Source organism: Apium graveolens, chromosome 6 (assembly GCF_009905375.1).
Source record: "Apium graveolens cultivar Ventura chromosome 6, ASM990537v1, whole genome shotgun sequence".
NCBI classification, from domain to species: domain Eukaryota; kingdom Viridiplantae; phylum Streptophyta; class Magnoliopsida; order Apiales; family Apiaceae; genus Apium; species Apium graveolens.
The window spans coordinates 103,156,540-103,178,802 of record NC_133652.1 but is presented as its reverse complement, the minus strand read 5'-3'; the positions used below and the strand labels follow the sequence as shown (position 1 = coordinate 103,178,802).

At 36.4% G+C, this 22,263-nt stretch overlaps 3 protein-coding genes and 1 long non-coding RNA gene across 6 annotated transcripts; 3 read left to right on the top strand and 1 right to left on the bottom strand.

The window, feature by feature from the left end:
- Positions 1-137: 137 nt before the first annotated feature.
- LOC141663615 (uncharacterized) lies at positions 138-1,069 on the top strand. 2 transcript variants are annotated; one of them, XM_074469404.1, is made up of 3 exons: positions 138-285; positions 490-638; positions 737-1,069. In XM_074469404.1, the coding sequence occupies exons 1-3, from the start codon at positions 280-282 to the stop codon at positions 753-755; spliced, it is 174 nt and encodes a 57-aa protein (XP_074325505.1). In that variant the 5' UTR covers positions 138-279; the 3' UTR covers positions 756-1,069. The 2 variants fall into 2 exon arrangements, with proteins under 2 accessions (XP_074325505.1, XP_074325506.1); XM_074469405.1 differs by having other exon boundaries at positions 490-642.
- A 2,431-nt stretch (positions 1,070-3,500) lies between these two features.
- On the bottom strand, positions 3,501-9,754 carry LOC141663616 (uncharacterized). 2 transcript variants are annotated; one of them, XR_012551578.1, is made up of 5 exons: positions 9,618-9,754; positions 9,432-9,534; positions 8,963-9,131; positions 4,224-4,276; positions 3,501-3,928 (listed from the first exon to the last, which is right to left on the bottom strand). It is a non-coding gene; the product is annotated as an uncharacterized LOC141663616 (long non-coding RNA). The 2 variants fall into 2 exon arrangements; XR_012551579.1 differs by having other exon boundaries at positions 9,432-9,549; positions 9,618-9,738.
- Positions 9,755-14,020: 4,266 nt separating this feature from the next.
- On the top strand, positions 14,021-14,464 carry LOC141665359 (uncharacterized). Its single transcript, XM_074471342.1, has one exon. The coding sequence runs from the start codon at positions 14,021-14,023 to the stop codon at positions 14,462-14,464; it is 444 nt and encodes a 147-aa protein (XP_074327443.1).
- Positions 14,465-16,235: 1,771 nt separating this feature from the next.
- On the top strand, positions 16,236-16,727 carry LOC141665358 (uncharacterized). The gene has a single exon (XM_074471341.1). The coding sequence runs from the start codon at positions 16,236-16,238 to the stop codon at positions 16,725-16,727; it is 492 nt and encodes a 163-aa protein (XP_074327442.1).
- Positions 16,728-22,263: the final 5,536 nt, after the last annotated feature.

The following is a 22,263-nucleotide window of genomic DNA, read 5'->3' as shown; positions in this document are numbered from 1 at the left end:
CGATAAACTTTACAAGTCTTACTAAGAAGTTGTACAAGCCTTCAGTAAGATTTGAGAGACTTTCTCGATACGTTTTGACAATTAATTTATATTTATTCAAATATTTTAACAAATTTGACAAAAAAAAATAGGAGTAGAAAATAAAAATACTCCGTAGTTTTCCCATTGGTACCAAACCAAACACTGCCTACAAAACATAACACTCTTCAAAAATCAATCGAATATGAAGCACCATTGATCCGTTCTCTCTCTGCGTTTAGCTGCCCTTTCATCTCCAACATGCCTGTAAGTATATCCCTCTCATCCCCCATTTTAAGATCTTCAAAATCCACAAGTCCTTGAGCATAAATGAGAACATTAGTTACGTCAAATCTTGATTCTGGGTCAAGTACAAAAGGGCTTCTCTCTTTTAGGGCTATACATACATCTATTTATTCTCTACACACAATTATCTGATCTGGGTACTTACTTAATTTAAAAATTGTGCAGTTAAAGAGGCTAATTGAGGTGGAGCCACCGAGCCCACTCCGTTATTTGATCGGAGCAGCTATTATGATGATAGGAGTTGTTTTGCCGGTTGGTTATATGATGTTTCGAAACAAACGTGTCCCTTCTTCTTCCTCTTTTGCCAAACAGACGTAGGTGTGCTTTATATTTTCACATTGTTTTATTTGATTTTCGTGTTTTAGATTTAATTGCGGGGTGTGTCAAGGTTTTGATTCTGGTGTTGTTACAGGAACAAGGTTTTGATATAACGGGGTTTCATCGGTAAAGAGGAAATGCAGAGTTAGGATTAGCTTGTAAAGCTCGATAATTGTGACGGATATGGGCAGTGTTAGTGGTAATTGCTCTGATGTGTGTTTTATAAGGCTGGATTTTATGATGTAGACAAGCTGTGTTACTGAATTACGCCAAGCAGCTTTCCTTTTTCTTTTTTGTTGGTGGTATATTCATACTTTTGTAATTGTGATGTTTTTAGCTTCCTTTTTATTGTTTTGAATGATAATCGAGATCCGAGATGCTTTTATGTGAATGGCATTTGACGCAAATGTTCAGATTTTATGCTGGATTTGATTGGTTTAGACACGCTATATAGTTGCAATTCTTTACTTTCATAAGCATTCTTCTACATTATTGTGTTAGTGGAAGTTGGACGGAATATTAAGTCTGAAGAATTGTTGATCAATGAGAGTTTTATATTTTAATTAAACACAAGGTAAGATTACAGTACTAGTTATGGCAATTGGATTGTAGGCTAATATTTTTAAGGTGGTTCACCTTTATATGGTATGAGATATGCTGGGGTATATTATTTGTCAAAGTTCTAATTTACTAGATATAGGACCTGTGTCAAGGCGGTTGGGCTAGTTTGCTTCCCTGTAACCCCGTATAGAGGTTACAGGGGAGACCTCAGTTGCTTCTTTTTATGAACTGGAAGTTGCAAATATCATAGCTGGATTATAGAAGTATATATTAACTTTGTCTAATGAAATTTTTGGAGGTTTCGTAGCAAGAAAAGATTGGAGTAGAAGATGTACAGTTGAATATTTTTGCAAGATCCGTACGTTAGAAAGAAAAGCATAATAAAAGATCAGGGTAAAATTAAGCAGCCTGAACATTTATCTTTTACAGTCTTCTCTTTTCTCTGAAAAAGTCAGGCAGTCGTGACTTTAATTCTTTCCCTTGTTAAAAATATATAAAATAGAAAAAAAGCGGATCTATATTTATGTGGTGTGAGTTGTTGGATGATGACATTTGATTGCCACATCCATGTAACGTTTAGACTGGTTGATAATGTGATACAATAAAGATATTTCAACGAAAATTCTGGTGCACTGCTGACTGTCGGAATTGTGCTAATACATGATGCTATCATTCTTCTTTTACTATTTTTTTATCCCATTTTGTTTATTGGTTTATCTCTTTAAAGAGATTAAAATGCAAGAAGAATATGTACAATTTATACCACCACGTGCATTGATTAATTGTTGACTTGCATGTTGCATTTAGTTTAGATTTAACTCCTTTAATTGTTAATTTTCTGGGTTGGATGTGCTATTCTTAAACCTTCTTATGCTAGCATTGAGATGGGTCCTTACTCGTAATATCTTTCCCGTATAAACTTTATTACAAGTATCTGAAGAAGACTTCCCTGCTTCCTGTTGCAATTCCGTGTACTGCTATTTGGGTTCTATAAACCCAAAAGCAGTTTTATTGCATGCTCAATATGATGTTACAAATAAAACGTGCTGTTGCTAATCATCTAGTGTCATCGTCTGATGTGATATGTGGAGCTGAAATGAACTTCCATAAGTGTTTTGTCTATGAGTCAGTAAAGCTTATCACAGTCTGTTTTTTGTTCCTGGCAAGTGTTGCTGTTACTGAAGCTCTTGTTAATTACAATCAACTGTGTGGTCCAAACAAGTGTTTTTTTTGCTCTTCTCTACATATGGTGGCACCATGAAATTTGGACTTCCGTTTAATCCCCCCCTTCCTGTAGGCGATTCCAAAGGGATTGCCTGCTGGGATATGTTCTGAATTTGCCACAATGTGTTTTTTTGGCGAAGTAGCCATGTTATGTTTTGACTTGTGGCTATAGTTAGAGTTTTGGAAAAAGAGGGCAAGCTCATGTCTTTAGATGTACTATGTATCAGTATCAGGGGTCACAATTTGAACAAAACAGGACGATGGGCAATTTGTTCATATGAAATTCTACAACTTTGAGATTTTTGGTGTTAGTTGGCCATATTCTCTGGTGGTTCAAGTTCTGTCTGTGGTTAATTGACCTTAAAATATATGCATGTCGAATCATTTTACAGGTTTGATGTTGTACCATAATCTACATGATTTCTTATATTATTTTGGACTCAACCTTAGATAGATATACGATCCAATTAATCTCTTTAGTAAATATCATAACAAAACTTAATCCATCTACTAAATCATAATTGAATAAAATGATCTTCCGAAGTGCCAGTGATTCAAAACATTAATCCAAGTTGGAGTCTCTACAAAGATACACACAATGCTTAAAACTAACACAGGTGTCGTGTCGTTTACAAAAAAGATGAACAGATCAGAAGCATATCTTTTATCAGTTACAGGAACAAGAATTCAACAACTCATGAAATCATATCCACCCTGCTGCAATTCTTTTTTGTTTTCAGAATGAGGAGAGAGGCGCATGAAATATCTGTAAACATGTACAACAACTGGGTGTTGACAGTCTCATGAAAGATGATGCTGGGAAGATGCACCTTGATCACCAACACTTTGCCTAGCAAGTTTGGACATCATGGAAGCACATTTCTTAAATTCATCTTTCTTGTCCTCCATAACTTCCCCTCACCACCTTTTCAATTGAAACTCTGTCGTGCCTGTCTTTTATATCGATTCCAACTCTCTATACTTGGAGACTGAATTACGGAAGCAAGCTTTCAACAAACCTAGATATTGAACAATGAGAAGGGGGCAAAAGCAGGCAATAAACTCTTAAAATGTAGCTTAAAGTTTACAAGTTGAAAAATGCAACTAGTTCAAAACATTAATCCAAGTTGGACTTTCTACAATATTCATAAAAATCGGAATTCATGGTTTTTACTATAATTGAAACTAGTTCCAAGACATGATAGACTACTGATAACTTCAATAATTAGTCTATGTCATCTGGTCGAACATCCCATCTTATTCCATTTTGTTTTTTTTGGTAATTTGGCAGGGACATACACGATATCATCACTGTCCTCGTCTTCGTCACTAAGCCACCCGTAACAAGGCTTGCGTTGTCGGTTTGGAACGGCTCCAACGGGTGGTTGTGAAGGGAGGATGGCGAGGGGATGGATGATGCTAGTGATTTCAAGGTTACTACCATCTGGGTAGATGGCAGGGACATCAAGATTGACATCAGCTCCACGGGAATCCTCCATGCCTGCAGCAAGAAGAACATCATTCTGATCATTTACTCTGGAATGACCAATGTTATCAAATTCTGTAATGTAATATTTTAGTAACCGCAAGACCTGTATATGCACACTATCAATTATTCAGTTATGCCCTAATATTCTTTCTCCATACAGTCAATAACATACAAATACTGGCGAGGCGTAACATCAAGTTAATTTGCTTAATCAATATATTAGTGAGTATCTAATATTGTACGGTTTGTACATATGTTGTAATGTCTGAGAAAGGAGGTTCAGCATCATTTTGGGGCTCAGCATTACCTCCAGGGCTCAGCATTACCTCCTGCCGTAGCATCCGGATTTTGTTCCAAGGTCTGCAAAATGCAATCTTATGCTTAGAGGGTGATAGTTTAGTAGCTTTACATGCTCATAATGAACATGTATACAGGTAAATTTTGCAGATAACATTTCACTCAATCTCAATGCAGAGCCCCCTTTAAACATATTTTTAGACCGATTATTATTTGCACAACACAGAGTTATGGCTACAATCTATGAGGACCACTGCAGAACGCCTCAAGTGAAAAGTATCTTAGTCTGTCAAGAGGTGGCAATCTTTTCACCGTCTTTGAAGTCCAGTACTTTCAGATATGTCTTCACTTTTTATTCTAGTTAATTAACAGTAATACTTTAACTTCGTAAGAATCCTATACATTACATTACACTACACAGTGAGATTATCAATTCACTTTTCTGTTTCACTGAAAATCTAACCTGGGATTAACATAATGTAGCGTTTGGAAACATTGATTTCATTTCAAATCCGAGATTTCAATTCTAGAATTTGAAATCCAGAATTTCAATTCCAAATCTTTTGTTTGGATATTCAAGAAATTTAAATTCAAGAAATTGAATTTCAAAATTTTGTTTTAAAATTTTTCTTAAAACTTGAATTTTTTTTTATTTTCTCGGAAAATTGAAATATTTATTTTATTTTATTTATTTCAAGATAAATTTCCGAGATAAAATTCCCAAAAGAAAATTTCGAAAAATTTCTTGATGAAAAGGATCCCTTTAAACATTTCCTAGAAAGTTTTTCGTTCTAGAAAATTTTCCGAATAAACATTTTCATTCGGAAAAATTTCTAGGAAAAAAATTCCGAAATTTTCGGGAAAAAAATTACTAAAAAAAATTCCGAGAAAAAATCCCGAGAATTGATTTTCGGGGAAAATATTTCAGAGATATGTTTTTCAGGAAAAAGTTCTCGAGAAAATTTCGCGAAACAAGTTGCTCGGGAAAAAATTGCCGAGAAATTTTCTCGGTAAAATTTTCCGAGAAAAGTTTCTCGAAAAAAATTTCCGGGAAAATTATCCGGGAAAAGCTTCTCGAAAAAATTTCCGCAAAAAAAATTCATGGAAAAAAGTTCCCGAGAAAAAATTATAGGGAAACAATTCCCGAAAAAACAATACTGAGAAATATTCTCAGGAAAATTTTCCGAGAAAAGTCTCTCAAAAAAAATTCTCGAGAGAAAGATTCCCGAGAAAATGTTCTCCGAAAAAACTTCTTGAGAAAAAGTTCTCGGGAATATTTTCCGAGAAATGTTTCTCGAAAAAAAAGCCCGGGAAAAATATTCCCGAAAAAATGTTCTCCGGAAAAAATTTCCGAGAAAATTCTCGGGAAAAAAATTCTGAGAAAAAGTTTTCAGAAAAAAATTCCCAAGGAAAAGTTCTCGGTAAAAAATTCCCGAGAAATAATTCTCGGGAAAAAAATTTCCGAGAAAAAGTTCTCCGAAAACAATTACCGAAAAAACAATACCGAGAAATATTCTCGGAAAATTTTTTCGAGAAAAGTCTCTCGAAAAAAATTCTCGAGAAAAAGTTCTCGGGAAACAATTCCCGAAAAAACAATACCGAGAAATATTCTTGGAAAAATTTTCCGAGAAAAGTCTCTCGAAAAAAATTCCCGGGAGAAAGATTCCCGAGAAAATGTTCTCCGGAAAAACTTCCCGAGAAAAAGTTCTCGAAAAAACATCCCGGAAAAAATATTCGCGAGAAAATGTTCTCCGGCAAAAATATCCGAAAAAATTCTCGGGAAAAAATTTCCGAGAAAATTTTCGGGAAAAAATTTCCGAGAAAAAGTTCTCGGTAAAAAAATCCCGAGAAAAGGTTCTCGGCAAAAAATTTCCAAGAAAAAATTCTCGGATAAAAGTTTATAAAAAAATTCTCGAGAAATAATTTTCGGAGAAAATTTCTCAGAGAAGTTTTCTGAAAAAAATTCTCGGAAATTTATCTAAAAAAAAAATTTAAAAGAAATTTCAGTGAAAAAATTTCATTTAAAATGACATGTATTTTGCAAGTATTTCAAATTCAAAATTTTAAACTTGTTGTGTAATTGGGTTGTATTTGAACAAAATCGAATTCCAAATTATTGGTATTTGCCAAACAGCATATTTGATCAAATCTAGGATTTGAAATGAAATCCATGTATCCAAACGGGGCATAAGCTATTTTCAATTATACACTACTCCTTTCAAATATAGTGCACATGGAAAAGGTTGCACCAGAATACTATGTCATTTGATGATAACTTAAGTGATAAAACAATGAATAAACCCCCAAGTAACAGTTATACTCGAAGTATATAGACGAGGATTGACGAGACAACTTTAAGAACCAGACTATAAATTAACAATGCAACGCACACAAGTCAGAGTTTTTAAGGATTTGACAAATGCTAAAATTACAAATAAAATAAATCGATTCTAGTTGAGCACTTGATATAAGATTCTCTACAATTGGATTTATACCACATTATGCCTTAGACACTCCACTTATTTGTGCAACTAAAAATCAATTTGGAGTTAACACAAGATAAAGTTCAGAGGACTCCGATACCTCATCAGACTTCATCCCCACCATCTATACTTAAAACTTATTGCAAGCATAAACAGTTTAGAGTAGATCCACTTAACAAAAGAAAAACTTCTACACTGGAACATTTTGTATAGTCGGAGCCCTACTTATATTATGTAACTTCTCAGCATAGTTCTAGTTGTTGAACCAGAGTAATTAACCATGATACATCAAGTACAGATGCTGAAGGGGTTCTATTCCAAGTCTAGTATACATGGAAAATGATGGATTATAATATCATGTCATTTGACGATAACATAAGTGTTAAAACAAGAAATAATAATAATACAGGGTCATTATTGAACTTGTACATATGCAAAACCAAACTCCTAGCCATCACTCAGGCACTGTATTCTGAGTACCACTACATAGAGGAAGATGCAAGTTTAAGCTTAAGTGTGGAGTTTAGACATACAACTATCTAGCATAGCAATGGACACGAGTCAGAGTGAAAAGAGTTGCTCAAATGCTATTCATAATATCAAGATCAAACTTAGCAGCAAAAAAAAAAATCAAGTGCAAAATATTTCATGATAATGTATACTAAACAGAACTTTGGCACTAAGAAGCACAAAAGGCTAATACCGGGTTTGATAAACTGCATATTCCAAAGACTACACCCAAATGTATACAATACCACTAGTAGTCACATAAAAAAATCAGCTCTGTAAACTTATGGTTGGTTTCCTGCTTGTTGGCACTTACCCTGTAGACACCCATGATCTTAACCAACGCCTGAGTTGGTCAAATGCTAAGCAAAAGACCAAGGTTCAAATATTTCATGACCACGTATGTCAAACAAAATCTAGGATTAAGAATCACTTGATGTACTCATTCGAGTCAAAGGTAAGCATTTAAATTGGTATATGATTCTATACAAACATATTTGTACTAAATCGTTTTCTAAACAATCCATTGCCCTGTTGAAACTAAATTCCTTTTCCATATTGACAAAAGCTGAAGTTCGTTCAACTCTGATAAGATGCCTACGTTGAAATTGATGTCAAATAGGAGGAAAAGAGTAGGCAGTATTGGACTAGACTAATGAAGCATTCAACAAGTGCACTGTAAAGATCATATATAAATTTAATTAAATCCAATTCATCACTTAAATGGATGTGTTCATGTTGCGATGGATCATCAGGTTATAAATTGATGTACACTTGTTAGTTGTTAATACCATGTAGAACCTCATCATTGATTTCTCGCCCACCATCTATGCTTTAAGCTTAAAAGCAAGCATGAACACTTTACAGAAGATCCACTTAACAAAAGGAAAACTATTGCACTTCGTATTTTCTGTACTAGTAGCCTTATACATATCACTAAAATCCCCAGTGCAAATGAATCAGAGCAGTGAAGTAGAAAAAATAAATCAGATTAAATCATGTACAGCATAACAGCATTATATTTTGGAGACAGAGGGTGATGAGTTAGGACTATAATAACTGCATGTCTGTATAAAGAACTCTCAGGGAGGGAGATACTATACGCTTTCCAATAAGTTCTAGCGTACATGGAAAAGAGTGGATTAGACCATCATTTCTTTTGATGATAGCAGTAACGTCAAAGCAAGAAACGATCACACATTAATAACTAATTAATTATACTAGAACCCAAGTCAAAACCCGATATTCAGTCATCACTTACGTCTTACGTATTACAGGCCTAGTAGAACCATTGAGGAAGACCCAAGTTTAAGCTAGGCAGATCATGAAGTATTGATAGAAAATCAACTAGCATATCAATGCACTCAAAATCAGAGTATTTAAATGCTATGCAAAAGATCAAGATTGTATATTTCATGATAGCGTATTTAGAAAATTGGGACTATAAAGCATAGATTGTTCATAAAGGGTTAATGAAAAGTATATTCCATAGTCCTTACACTACACTCAAACTTATGGGAATGGGTCATATATACAATATTTCAACTCTCTTAGATTTACTGTTGGTGTCTTGATTGCTGAATATTGATGAACTTAAATTGTAGATGCTCATTATCCCAAATATGCATCACGTCAAAATGAACCAACGAAGACTGATCCACATAAGTGAAAAAGTTATAATACTATAATTATTACCAAACAGCAAAATGAAACAATTTAACATGGCACATTGTTTCTAAGAAAAGTATAGAGTAAGTACCATTGTCTGCTCCGGCTGATCAAGATGACTGCATCCCTCTTCCTTCTTGGACGTGATTGCCTGCCCCATTGCCGCCTCCTTTCTCTTCATTCTTTTCCAGAAGCAAATTAAGAAGCTTAGCATAACAACCATCTTCTATCAAAGGCCAAGCTTCACTTCCACCATACACCTTAAATCATTCAAAAATTCCAACCAAAAATATATAACATCATCCAAAAAACCCCTTTACATCTACAATTCCCCAAAATCAAAAACCCCTGATCAACACTACTAATGTATAACTTCCACACTCTACAAAACACTCAAATACACATACGCGTAAATGCTAAAGACACTCGAAACACAAAAATCTAAGCATTTTTAATTATATACTAATGTTTTACACAGCAAAACATTAAATAAACATAGGATTAAAAAAATAAATCAAGACTATTTCTCCAAAAAATCGAGAAATACACATCATATATACCTTCAATAGCTCCTTCACGGTGCTCTTTATAAGCTTATCTTCGAACCCAAGATTTTTCATACTATCAACTGCAGGCTGCAGCACCCATGCGTGTCTCTCTAGGCTACAAAAACAACAACTAAATAAAAAAAATCAAGAAAGTTCAAGAAATCAAAAAAACTATGTTAAAAAATCAAGAATCCAAACCTTTTTAGGCCTTCCTCGTCCTCTAGGAGCCATCTCTCTCTCTCTCTCAAATCTTTTTCTCTCTCTAAAATACAAGAAAAAATGATTCAGCATAAATGAACAGTTTGGTTTGGTAGGAGAGCTCGAGAGAAGACAGAGAGAGAACACAAGGCGCCATTTGCATGCTTGTATATATATTACACTTATATATTACACTTATATTTAGTATATAAATTGAACTATCGATTTAGAATTAATTGAAAATTGGGGATTAATCGGAGGATTAATCGGAGTAAAAATCGGATGTATTATAATATTAAATTATATTTAGTATATTATTATCATTATATTATTTATTTATTAACAAATATATATTTAATATATCATAATTTTTATACTTATTCATATTTAAATTAATATACTATTTTAATTTTAATAAATAATTATATATACTCCAATAAAGAAAAATTCGTAAGAATTAATGGAATTTCAAAAATCGAATCGGTCAAATATTTTATAAGGGATTAATCGGTTGAATTAGAGATTTATCGGGGATTTTTAGTACACTAGCTATGTCCACTAATTAAATTTTGTCACATTATTTTGTACTCCCTCCGCCCCGTAGAATGTATACATGTTTGCACGTATTTCGATGCTTTCATAAAATATAGTTTTATAATGTTTTTTTCAATTTTTTTTGAATAAAAATGTAAACATAAAATTTTATTAAAAAAAATTTAAAAAATATTATAAAATTATAATTTTAAACGAGTATTGAAAAACGTGTCAAAAAGTGATGTATAGAATTTAATGAGACCGGGGAAGTAATAAATATTTAAATAAAATTACGTTTATTTATATTACAAGGTCCCCACAATCTTGTACAGTGTACTGTAAGTCTACATACATTGATTATGATCCGAGGGCTGTAATTCAAAGTAGACTGCGTATCTGTTTAAACAGAGTAATTTATACAGAAGCCCAGCTTCTACTTCTATAATTTCCCAAGGCCCACTAATTTTTTTGTACGGATCAGTGCAAGTCCGCAGCCCCACTCATACTATGGTCATGTTTCTCAAATCTTATAAGTCTAACTTAATAGCTTATAAACGCGTGATTTGTCGATCCAATTTATAAGTTAAATTTATAACCTATAAATATATAACTTGAATATTAGCAATGTTGTATTTTTTCTCAACTTATTTTGATTTTTCACTTTTTTATTTATTTTAGTTTTAAAATATATATTTTTAAATGTTAATCTAACTTAAAATCTAAGAATTAAGATAATTTTATTTAAGATTTATTAATTTTAGTTTATTTAAGTAAAAAAATTTCGACTCATAAGTAAAATTATTCAAACACTTATATAATGTATAATTATTTATACTTATAACACTTATTCGTTTTAAGTCGTAAACTACTTCTTTTAAGATTTTCCAAACGAGTACTATATACTCTACCACATATATTTATAGGAGATTTGATCACATAACTAGATTTATTATATTTTTAAAAATCTTTTTTAATAAAAATACTAGATCAATATTTTTATTTACAAAATTAAATTTTATTAAAAAAATTATTTTAACTATATATATGGTCAAAACTCCTAAATATCTGTATAAATACTATAAGTATAAGGTTCAATTTTTTGGACATCCATAAAAGAAAAGGAGGTCATTTTAATATAAAATGGGGTATGCGTAGCTTTACTTAGAAAAAAAAGAATTTGGTGGTATGTTAACGTGGATTTTACTATTTATATCAAAGACAAAGGCGAAACTAATTTTAAATTTAAGGAACACATTAAAAAATATAATGTCAAAAATTATTAAGGTATATGATATGGATAGAAAATATATTTTAAAAACACATTAAATGTCGTATTAATTATATTTAGAATTCATGTCCAAAGCCCAATACAGAACATGCTGGTCTAGGCTTGTAACAGACTAGAGATGGCCCAAGCGGTCAAGGCCCATTAACAGAGGTCGTCAGGTTCTACGAACATGAGTTGTTCACGGACTAGGCCCGATACGGCTAGAAGAGCAGAGACATGTGTCCAAAACGGACACAAATTCCTACAAGGAAGGATTTGGAATTACCATCTAAGTAGGAGACTTGTCCACCAAGTCTCCCAACACAAGTCTAACCCTAGACTCATCTTTATATAAAGGATTCTACCCCTCAACCTAGAACTACATTTTTGGTTTGATTCTCTACAACATAGAGATACGTAGGTATCTTGCGAGTACAGATAGTCCCCACCGCGAGAACAACTATTACAACTCGAAACTCACAAACCCTAAAATTAGTTATTAACGCACTCTATTTTTTATTCCATAACATTTGGCGCAGAATGTGGGAAAACAACAACAATCATGGTACTCACACGGAGCAGAAACAACAGTGAGCCGATGATCCCATCCCATCACAGACGATTTCCTCAGTAGTGGAGATACCCGGTACCCCCATACTCAACCTATGCCAACAACCAAGGTGGAGGAACCCCTGTAAGGGCATCTGAGGCTCAGCCTCAAGGGACGAATCCCCCACTCCAAGATCCGCCACAAGGGACGAATCCCCCGGCTTCTCAAAGGACTAATCCCCAATTTCAGCAACTACATGCAATAGCGAAACCTCAATCCGTTGGGTATGAGTACTCCATGATCGTCACCACCAACCCACCTTACGGGATGCCTCTATATCCCGAGGTTGGAGGAAGTGGACGCTCTAATCGGAGTAAAGAACGAGGGTTGACGCCCCAATAAATCCGTGTTTTGCTCTCATCCCTGAGAACTGAGAGTTCACTGGACCCTACTCTACTATAGACTCTGAATTATCGGACGATAAAGTCGCTCCAAGGAGGAGGCGTGTTGGTAAGAAGCCAATGCCTAGTGGCTATCAACAACCCAAGAACACTCAATTAATGATTTTCCAAGATGTACAAGAGAGGATCAGGGCTCATGAAGCCGGGATCCAAAGGCTGAAGCGTGATCTGGAGATGCACTTGACCCCGAGACCACCACCTACAGCGAGAAAAATGGATTTTCCTCATATCATAGACCTGAAAGGTCCAACACCAAGAAGGGCTGCAGCCCCTAGGGCCCAAGTGATCTGATGCCCCTAGGAGATCCTGATGATCCAAACCCGCCATTCACTGAAGAAATAATGAATGCCCACATCTCGAGAAAGTTCAAGATGCCCACCATCAGAGTATATGATGATATTGGCGACCTAGGTAGCCATGTCAGGACATTCTCTAATGCCCTGTTACTACAGCCCGTAAATAAAGCTATCAAGTGTCGGGCCTTTCCTCAGACCCTGTCAGAAATGGCTAAAAGGTGTTACAACCGTCTACCCTCAAACTCGATTAGATCTTTCAAGAATTTGAGTCAAGCTTTCATCAAGTAGTTTATTAGTAGCAGAGTACACTAGAAGAGTTCGATTTCTCTCATAGGCATAGTCCAAGAAGCAAAGGAGTCCCTTAGAGTCTACTTGAATAGATTCACGAAGGAGGCCCTGAAAGTCCCGGATCTTGACGACAAGGTAGATATGATAGCCCCGTAGCAAGGGACTAGAGATGATTTCTTCAAGATGTCCCTGGCCAAGCACTCTCCTGAAAGCATGCTGCAACTCCAGGATAGGGACGGAAAGTATATCAAGGTGAAGGAGAGTATGAAGAAGGCGGTGATAAATAATGATCCCGCAGGAAACAAGAAGCGAAAGACAAATCAGGAGTTCGATGCCAAGGAAAAGTATCCTCAAACAGGAAAAAACTCTAACTCCTCTTTTAAGAGGAATCAATAACCAAGATTCACTGAATATGCAAGGTTGAATGGTCCAAGGATCCAAATCCTAATAGAAATTAAGAAAGATAAATAGTTCAAATGTCCAAAGCCACTAGGGGGAGACCCCGAGAAAAGAGACAAGAGACGGTACTGTAGGTACCATAAAGATGTTGGTCATGATACCGATGATTGTAGGCAACTCAAGGATAAGATCAAATATTTGATCCAAAGAGGGAAGTTTGGACGCTTCACCCAGGGTGAAGAGGTTGGAGGCCAAAAAAGAGATAATGATCGAAGAGATGACGATCAAAGGGGTAACGACAAGGATCGTAACCCACAACCCCGAGGGTCAGTAATCAACATGATCTCAGGAGGACCTACAGCAGCTGGGACTAGAAGGAACTCTCGAAAAGCTTATGAGAGAGAGGTATTGAGCATAGTCGGAGAGCCGTCTAAGTGTTCTAAGTCAGAGATGATGCTTGAGTTCGGTGACCCAGACCTTGAAGGTTTGAAATTTCCTCAGAACAATCCTCTTGTTATCACCCCGATATTGGAAATTATCCTGTTATGAGGGTCTTAGTGGATAATGGAGCTTCCATTGATATTCTTTTCCATGACACGTTCTTAAGGATGGGCTACAATGACTCCCAACTGACTCCATCCGACGCACCCATATACGGGTTTAATCAAGTGAAATTCCAAGTCGAAGGAGCAATACAACTTCCTGTGACTATTGGGGAAGAGCCCAGGGAGGCCACGCAAATGTTAAAATTTCAGATTGTTAAGTCAGCTTCTACCTATAACGCTATCACGGGCAGAACAAGGATCCATACGTTCAAGACTGTGCTCTTAACCTATCACATGGTTTTGAAGTTCCCGACTAGGAACAATGTTGGAGAGGCAAAAGGAGATCAGAAAATGGTCCGCAGTTGCCATGTTACAGCACTTAGGCCCGATGGAACTGGGGGGCAGGTCCTCCCTATAGAAGACATGGATGTCCGTGATAATGAAGAACTTCGAGGGAAGCCAACAGAGAATTTAGTCCCAATACCCCTAGACTCCTTAGACCCGTAGAAGGTCACATATATTGGAGCACCTTTAGACAAGCCCCTGAAGGGCCAATTGACAACATTCTTATAAAAGAACAGTGATATTTTTGCTTAGACGACAACTGATATTCCTGGGATTAACCCCAATCTTATAACTCATAAGTTGAATGTCAATCCAGCTTCTAAGAGCTTCTCGACCTCCTGTTTAATGGCTTCCAGTCTGTCAGGAGCATAAGTTGGAAGAAGAGAACTTATACCCCTAACAGGCTGGAAGCCATTAAACAGGAGGTCGGGAAGCTCTTAGAAGCTGGATTTTGAGGAAATGCAATTTCCTAAGTGGTTGGCCAACCCCGTGATGGTCAAAAAGGCTAATGAGAAGTGGAGAATGTGCATCGACTTCACTAACTTGAATGATGCTTGTCCTAAGGACTGCTACCCCCTATTAAGGATTGATACCCTGATCGATGCCACCACTAGACACGAGATGCTGAGTTTCATCGATAGTTTTAGTGGTTATAATCAGATTAAAATACACAAAGATGACACCCTCAAGGTATCTTTCATAACTGGCTTTGGCGTATTTTGTCATCTTGTTATGGCTTTTGGACTTAAGAATGCATGAGCTACCTACCAAAGGTTGGTAAATAAGATATTTGCCCATCTAATTGGGAAGACCATAGAGGTCTATGTTGATGACATGTTAGTCAAAATCCTAGACAAGGTCAATCATATTAATCACCTCAGAGAGGCATTCAAAGTGCTGATGCACCACAAGATGATGTTAAACCCCACCAAGTGTGCTTTTGATGTCTGGTCTGAATTTTTTTGAGTCACATGGTCTCGAAGAGGTTAATCAAAGCCAACCCTGACAAGATCAAAGCCATCATAGACATAAATTCACCATACTCTATCAAGGACGTTCAGAAGCTGACCGAAAGAATTACAGCTCTAGGAAGGTTCATCTCCAAGTCCAGAGACAAATGCCTGCCCTTTTGCAAAACTCTGAATAAGGTGAAGAATTTTGAAATGACAGCTGAGAGCCAAGAGGCCTTCGAATAGTTGAATAAGTACATGACTGAAGCCCTGTTGCTGGCCAAACCTAGTCTAGAGGACATCCTTTAATTATACCTCACGGTATCTGAATAAGCTGTGAGTGCAGTTTTAATAAAGAAAGAACGAAAACTCCAGAAGCCTGTCTACTATGTGTTCAAGGTACTCCATATAACGGAATTAAACTACTCTATCACTGAGAAGTTTGCACTTACCCTCATCACAGCCTTGAGGAAGTTAAGATCATACTTCCAAGCCCACAAGATCGAAATCTTGACAGATCAACTTCCGAGGAACATTCTTTAGAGCCCAAAGGCCAGTGAAAGGCTCATCAAGTGGGCGATTGAGTTAGAAGAATTTGATATCAAGTACAAGCCTTGAATAGCCATCAAAGCTCAGGCCTTAGCAGACTTCGTGGTTGAATGCACCATTAGCGACCAAGAAGTCGGGGGGCAAGAGATAGTAGCCCCAGAAGGAGGAGAGAAAGAGAAAGATGAAGGTGCGACTCTGAAAGAGTATTGGGTTCTCCATTTTGACGAAGCGTCCAAAACAAATCTAGTGGTGCAGTCCTAGTCTTCCAAAGCCCTGAAGAATTCATAATTGAGTATGCTTTGAAGTTGGACTTCCCAACTACGAACAACGAAGCAGAATATGAAGCTTTGATAGCAGCTTAGGCTTGGGTAGAGCCATGAGGGCAAAAAATCTTAAGATTTGTGGAGATTCAAGAATTGTAGTGGCTCAAGTAAATGGAGAATGAGGCCAAGGATGATACAGTGGCCAAGTACTTGAGAGTCGTGAAGAGAATACTGACTCGGTTTGAAGAATGGTACGTTGAAAATGTTCTGAGAGAGAAGAACACTACGGCCGATGCCCTATCCAAGTTCGCCTCATCTGAAATCGAGAACTACCCAAGAAGTATTTACTTCTGGGTACTGAAGACCCCTACTATACATGTCATAAATTTGATAGCACCAATTGGTGTGGCAAATTATTGGATAGATCCAATCAAAACTCACCTTATGACTGGGTGGCTCCTTGACGATGCCCAAGAGGCACGCAAGTTGTCGATAAGAGCGTTGAGATATTCGTTGATTAAAGGACTCATGTACAAAAGGTCCTGTGTTATTCCGTACTTGAAGTGCTTGAGACCTCTTGAAGCAGAGGAGGCACTTAAGGAAGCCCATGAGGGGATTTGTGGACAACACCTGGGGGGGGCAGGGCCCTTGCTCACAAGATAATACGACTAGGGTTCTACTGGCCAACAATGTTAGCCGATGCAAAGGCTTATGTAAAGAAATGTGATAGATTCCAGAGGCACGCTCCGATAGTATGACAGCCCCCGGAGAGGCTTACATCCATCAGCACACCAATCTTGTTTGCAATGTGAGGAATGGATATACTTGATCCATTTCCTGTGGCGTTGGGACAAAGGAAGTTCATTTGGGTAGCAATAGGCTACTTCACGAAGTGGATTGAGGCTAAGGCACTAGGCAAGATAACCACCAAGTACATTACCCAATTCTTCTAAGAAAATGTGATATGCCAGTTTGGTATCCACGCATCCTTGTCACAGATAATGTGCGACAATTTGATAATCCAGAGTTCATATAATATTGCGATGATAACAGCAAAATGCTTCGCTTCACCTCGGTTGCACATCCACAAGCAAAGTGGCAGGCGGAAGTTGCTAATAGAATCATCCTTGATGGACTTAAAAAATGGTTCAAACGCTCGAGGAACACTTGGGTGGATGAGTTGCTAATAGCGTACCACCTGCAAAGTGACAACTGAAGCTACCCCATTCATGCTGGCTTACAGAGCCGAGGCTGTGGTGCCCCTAAAAATCACCAATGGATCACTTAGGGTCGAAGCTTACAAACCAGAAACCAAAGAAGAAGGCATGAGGCTCACTCTCGATCTCATTGATGAGGTCAGAGATGAGGCCAATGCCCGCAATACAGAGCATCAACGAAGAGCCTCCCTATATTATAATAGAAGGGTAAAGGAAAGGTTCTTTCAGCAAGGAGACTTGGTCTTAAGGAAGATTGAGGCGTCAAGATTCGGGGAGAAAGGAAACCTAGCCCTCAAACTGGGAAGGGCCTTATAAGGTCAGGAAGAAATTAGAATGAGGATCCTACAAGTTGGAAACCTTGAACGGTGATGAAGTGCCTCGAACTTGGCACGCTTTAAACCTGAAGGTTTATTATGTTTAGGACATTCATAACATGTTCCTAGTACTTAATAGTAGATATATAAATAAGATTGACAAAACCATCTTATGTAAGGGTTGAACCCATTTTTTAGAGATATTATCTATTTATACAAATTTATTTCTATCATCTTGTCTACCAATTTATTTAAATATGAACATCTAAATAATGCAAGTACCGAAGGACAAAATACTGAAAATAAAAGACAAGTATGAAATGAAACCAAATGATACGCATAAATAAAGATCCCGAAGGATCACGAGTTAGTCCCGAAGGACGGATAAGTTACAAACCAACATAGTTCAAATAAATAAGTTCTTAATATAAAGCCACATACGACATCTAATGCCATGCAAGGCTATCATGATCACTCCTCAGAATAATCCTCCTCCACGTCATTCCCTCCCCTCAGGCGGCCTCTTCCTCCTCTTCTTCACCATCTTCGTTCCAACCGGCCTTGGAGGAAGAACTGCTGCTCCCTGGAACCGGCTCCCCGATCTTCCCGTAAGGAGCCGCCTTAGAGTTGGGAGGAGCCTTACCCTTGGAACCAGGACCCCCGCGGCTTGAACTAGAATGAGACCATTGGAGAGAAGTCTCGGGCATAGACCCGGAGGCCTGCCCGGATGGATTCTTAACAGAAACCTCCCCAGGGAAAGTGAAGAGGCTCAGATCGACCACGTCTGCATACAAGCTATGAACATCTTTGACGCCCCTTTTCCATCCTATGGCCAGGTTCACGGGGCACATCTGGTCGTCATGGTCATCCATCATCTGGGTAAACTCATGGGATCTATGATACACATCCACAAGCTTCCTCCACTCTATATTCCTCCTCTTTATCTCCTTGGAGTGTTTTTTCTCTAAGACCACAACCTTGTCTTCTTCCTGGTGTGCCTTGGCCTCCCATTTATCCGAGAAGATCTGCATCTTGTTCATAAAGATCTGCAATGCAGCGTAGTCGCTCCTTATTAGAAGAAATTGATGATATCGGTATATAAACTGTCAGAGTTTATTTATCAACATTTGATATCATCATTTGACAGTGATGACGTTATCAGTATTTACCATCAGTATTTGCTGATTAGCTTTTATCATCAGGATTTATTCATATCAGTATCTGTCAAGCTGGAAACCAGTAGATATCAAAGGAGGAAATATTTGCAGAATATATGTCGGTGTAGGACTTTACTTATTGTAGCAAGAAATAGATGAATATATGATAGAATTCCTTATTGTATTGTAATAGGATTCTTTATTGATTGTGTAACTGTGCAGTATATAAGCACATATTAGGTTTACATTATATGTGTTACGAATTGTTATATCTTTCATATAACCTAGAAGTTCTCAAGGATAATTGTTCATCCTTTGAGAGAGTATTGTAAACAGTTTTTATACAGCAATAATAAAAACCGTTGATTCAATTGTGTCTGTTATTTCGATTTGATTATTTAACTGTATTCACCCCCCCCCCCTTATACAGTTTATTAAAGGCCTAACAATTGGTATCAGAGCTTGTTATTGATACACAAACAATTTAAGATCCATAGAACAATAACTGATGGAAGACAAAGAAGGACAACAGGGTCCCCCACCTCCACCAGCCACAATATGAGTAGATATGAGTCTATCAAGGTTCCAATTCTGAAGATACATGAATATCCAATCTGGAAAGTGAAGATGGTTATGTGTCTGAAAGCAACATATCCTGAATATCTGAACAGGATTAATGATGGTCCTCACAGGTCAATGAAGCTAGCTGTTGTTGTTGCAGGCCAAGAAGAAAAGATGGTTGACAAAGATAAGAAGGACTATTCTCTTGAGGATCTTTCATCTATTATGAAAGATGCAAAAGTTAGACATATCTTGTATAATAGTCTTGACAGTGTTATGTCCAATAGAGTTATTGGATGCAAAACTGCCAAAGAAATTTGGGATACTTTGAAGGTAAAGTGTCAAGGAATCACTATTATCAAGAAGAACAAAAGAACTATACTAACTCAAGATTATGAACACTTTGACTCAAAAGCTGATGAGTCATTGATTGAAATCTATGACACATTTTAAAAGCTGATAAATGACTTCTACTGATTGAAAAAGAATATGATTCAGAAGATTCTAACTTGAAGTTTCTTTTTGCACTCCCTGAAAAGTGGGACTTAAAAGTCACATCGGTTAGGGATAATTATGATCTAGATGATACATCTCTAGATGAGATCTATGGCATGTTCAAGACTCATGAACTGGAGATGGAGCAAAGAAGCAAGAGGAAAGGACCAAGAGCAAGACAGATTGCACTTAAGATTGAAGAGAAACCAATGGAGAAAGCTAGGAGAAAAAGCTACTCTACAGGAAAGGTCATGATTGCAAAGTCTGAAACTAAGTCATCAAATTCTAATGATGACTCAAACTATGAAAGTGAATTAGACATTAAAAGTGATCATGATAACAATGAAGATATTCAACAAATGTCTGCTCTTTTGGTCAAAAGCTTCAAAAGGATGGTGTACAAGGACTTCAAGAAGGAAAAAAGGTTTTCCAGGAAGGACTCTAGTTCCTCAAAAACTGATAAGAGGAATTACAGAAGAAACTCTGATGAGAAGAAGTCAAAATCCGAAAAATATGACAAGTTAAAGGAAAAGTGCTAAAACTGTGATGGAGTAGGACACTTTACAACTGACTGCAAGGGCTGAGAAGAAACAAGCCTTGATCACCAAGAAGAAAAACTGAGATGATACATTAAAATCAGATGATGGTGCTAATTATGCTCTAATGGCAAATGCTGAAATTGAGACTAACACTACTGAGTTAAAGGTACCTCAAACCACATTTGCCTTTGATACTGATGATATATGTGAACTAGGGTAATTTATTAAATCTTTGCATGTTAGTTATAGGGATTAAACACTTGAAAATGCTAGGATTAGAATTAAAAATATATCTTAAGAAAAGGCATGGGCACCTAGAATCTAAGTTGATTTTCATGCTAGAAACAAAAAAGGAAAAAGATGATGCTTTGTATGTTAAAGAAAAACTGTTAAAAAGCATGCTTACCTAGAAAAAGAACTAGGTAAAGAAAGGGAAGTAATTAAGCTTTGGACTAGTTCAAGAAAAATAACTCAAGGTTTATTAGAGAATGACTATTGGGGATCAGGATTAGGTTATACTGAAAAAACTAATTCTGATAAGTTTACTGAAAAGGAAACTGAGAAAGTTAAACCAGCAAATACTGATAAGAAGGTAAAACTAAATATGTCTTAGTAAAGATCTTTTAAGTTTAACTTAAGTGCTGATGTTGTTAAGTCAGTTAGGGAAAAAGGGTTAACATCAGCATCTAAGTCAAATTTAAAAAGCTAATAAGTATGAACAAGTTCATACCAAGTCAGTAAATGTTGGTTTAATGACTCAGAAATAGCTTAAGAAAAAACTGAAGGAAGTTAAAATGAAAAATAAGGAAAAACAGCCTAGAAAGAATAGAAATGGAAAAGAAGGTGCCAATAAGAAGAATACTTATAAACCCATTCATAATGCACTAGAAAGGCTTATTTTAACTGTGGTAGTGCTAATCATCTTGTTGTTAATTGCAGGAAGAATAAAGGAATAAATATTATTCCTCCTAAGTCAGAGTCTAAGAATAGAATAGTGAAATATAAAGCACAGAATCCATGTTTTCATTATGGTAGTGTTTGGCATTCAATTTATACATGTAAAGAGTATCACAGTTTATTCTATGATTATTATAAACTGATAGCCTCTTTAAATAAATCAAAAGCTGTTTCTGCATGTGTAAACTCTGATATTAAGAATGTTAGCATAAACTCTGATTCAAAGTCTTCAACTGTACATGTTAACAAACTTAAAAGGCCAAAGGATCCAAGCAAGTACGGGTTCTTAAAAACACTAATTAATTGTTAAATCTGACTGCAGTGTAACATGAAAAATTCTTTAGTCTTGGACAGTAGATGTTCAGGAGATATGACAGAAAATAAATCCCTGATATCAGAGTTTAAGAATGAGGCTGACCCAAATGTTTTTTGTGGAGATGGAAACTTAGGAAAGACTTTGGGATATGGCAAGATCAAGCTTGGAAATGTCATCATTGAAAATGTAGCTCTAGTTGCATGACTCAAGCATAATCTGATTATTGTGCGTCAAATCTGTGATAGAGGTTACCATGTGACTTTCTATGAGGAACAATGTGAATTTGTCAGTAATTTAATGGTAAGGTTGCAATGACTGGTTACAGAAAGTAACTTATATAAAGTCAGGGTCTTTACAAATACTGATAATTCTGAAATATGTCTACTTAGTAGAGCATTTGTGGAAGACAGTTGGAACTAGCATTAAAATCTTTCTCATCTCAATTTCAACAAGATCAATAAACTTGTGAAGAAAGATCTTGTAAGAGGATTGCCCAATGCGGTATTTAATCCTGATGGCTTATGTGACTCATGCCAGAAAGCCAAGTTAAGGAAATCATCTTTCAAGAGTAAAACTGAATCCTAAATTCTTGAACCATATCACTTGCTTCATATGATCTTTTTGGTCCAGTCAATGTAATGTC

Bases quoted from the DNA above. Each gene is read 5' to 3' on its own strand.
- LOC141665359 (XM_074471342.1), top strand. From the start codon at position 14,021: ATGGGCTACAATGACTCCCAACTGACTCCATCCGACGCACCCATATAC.
- LOC141665358 (XM_074471341.1), top strand. From the start codon at position 16,236: ATGGAGAATGAGGCCAAGGATGATACAGTGGCCAAGTACTTGAGAGTC.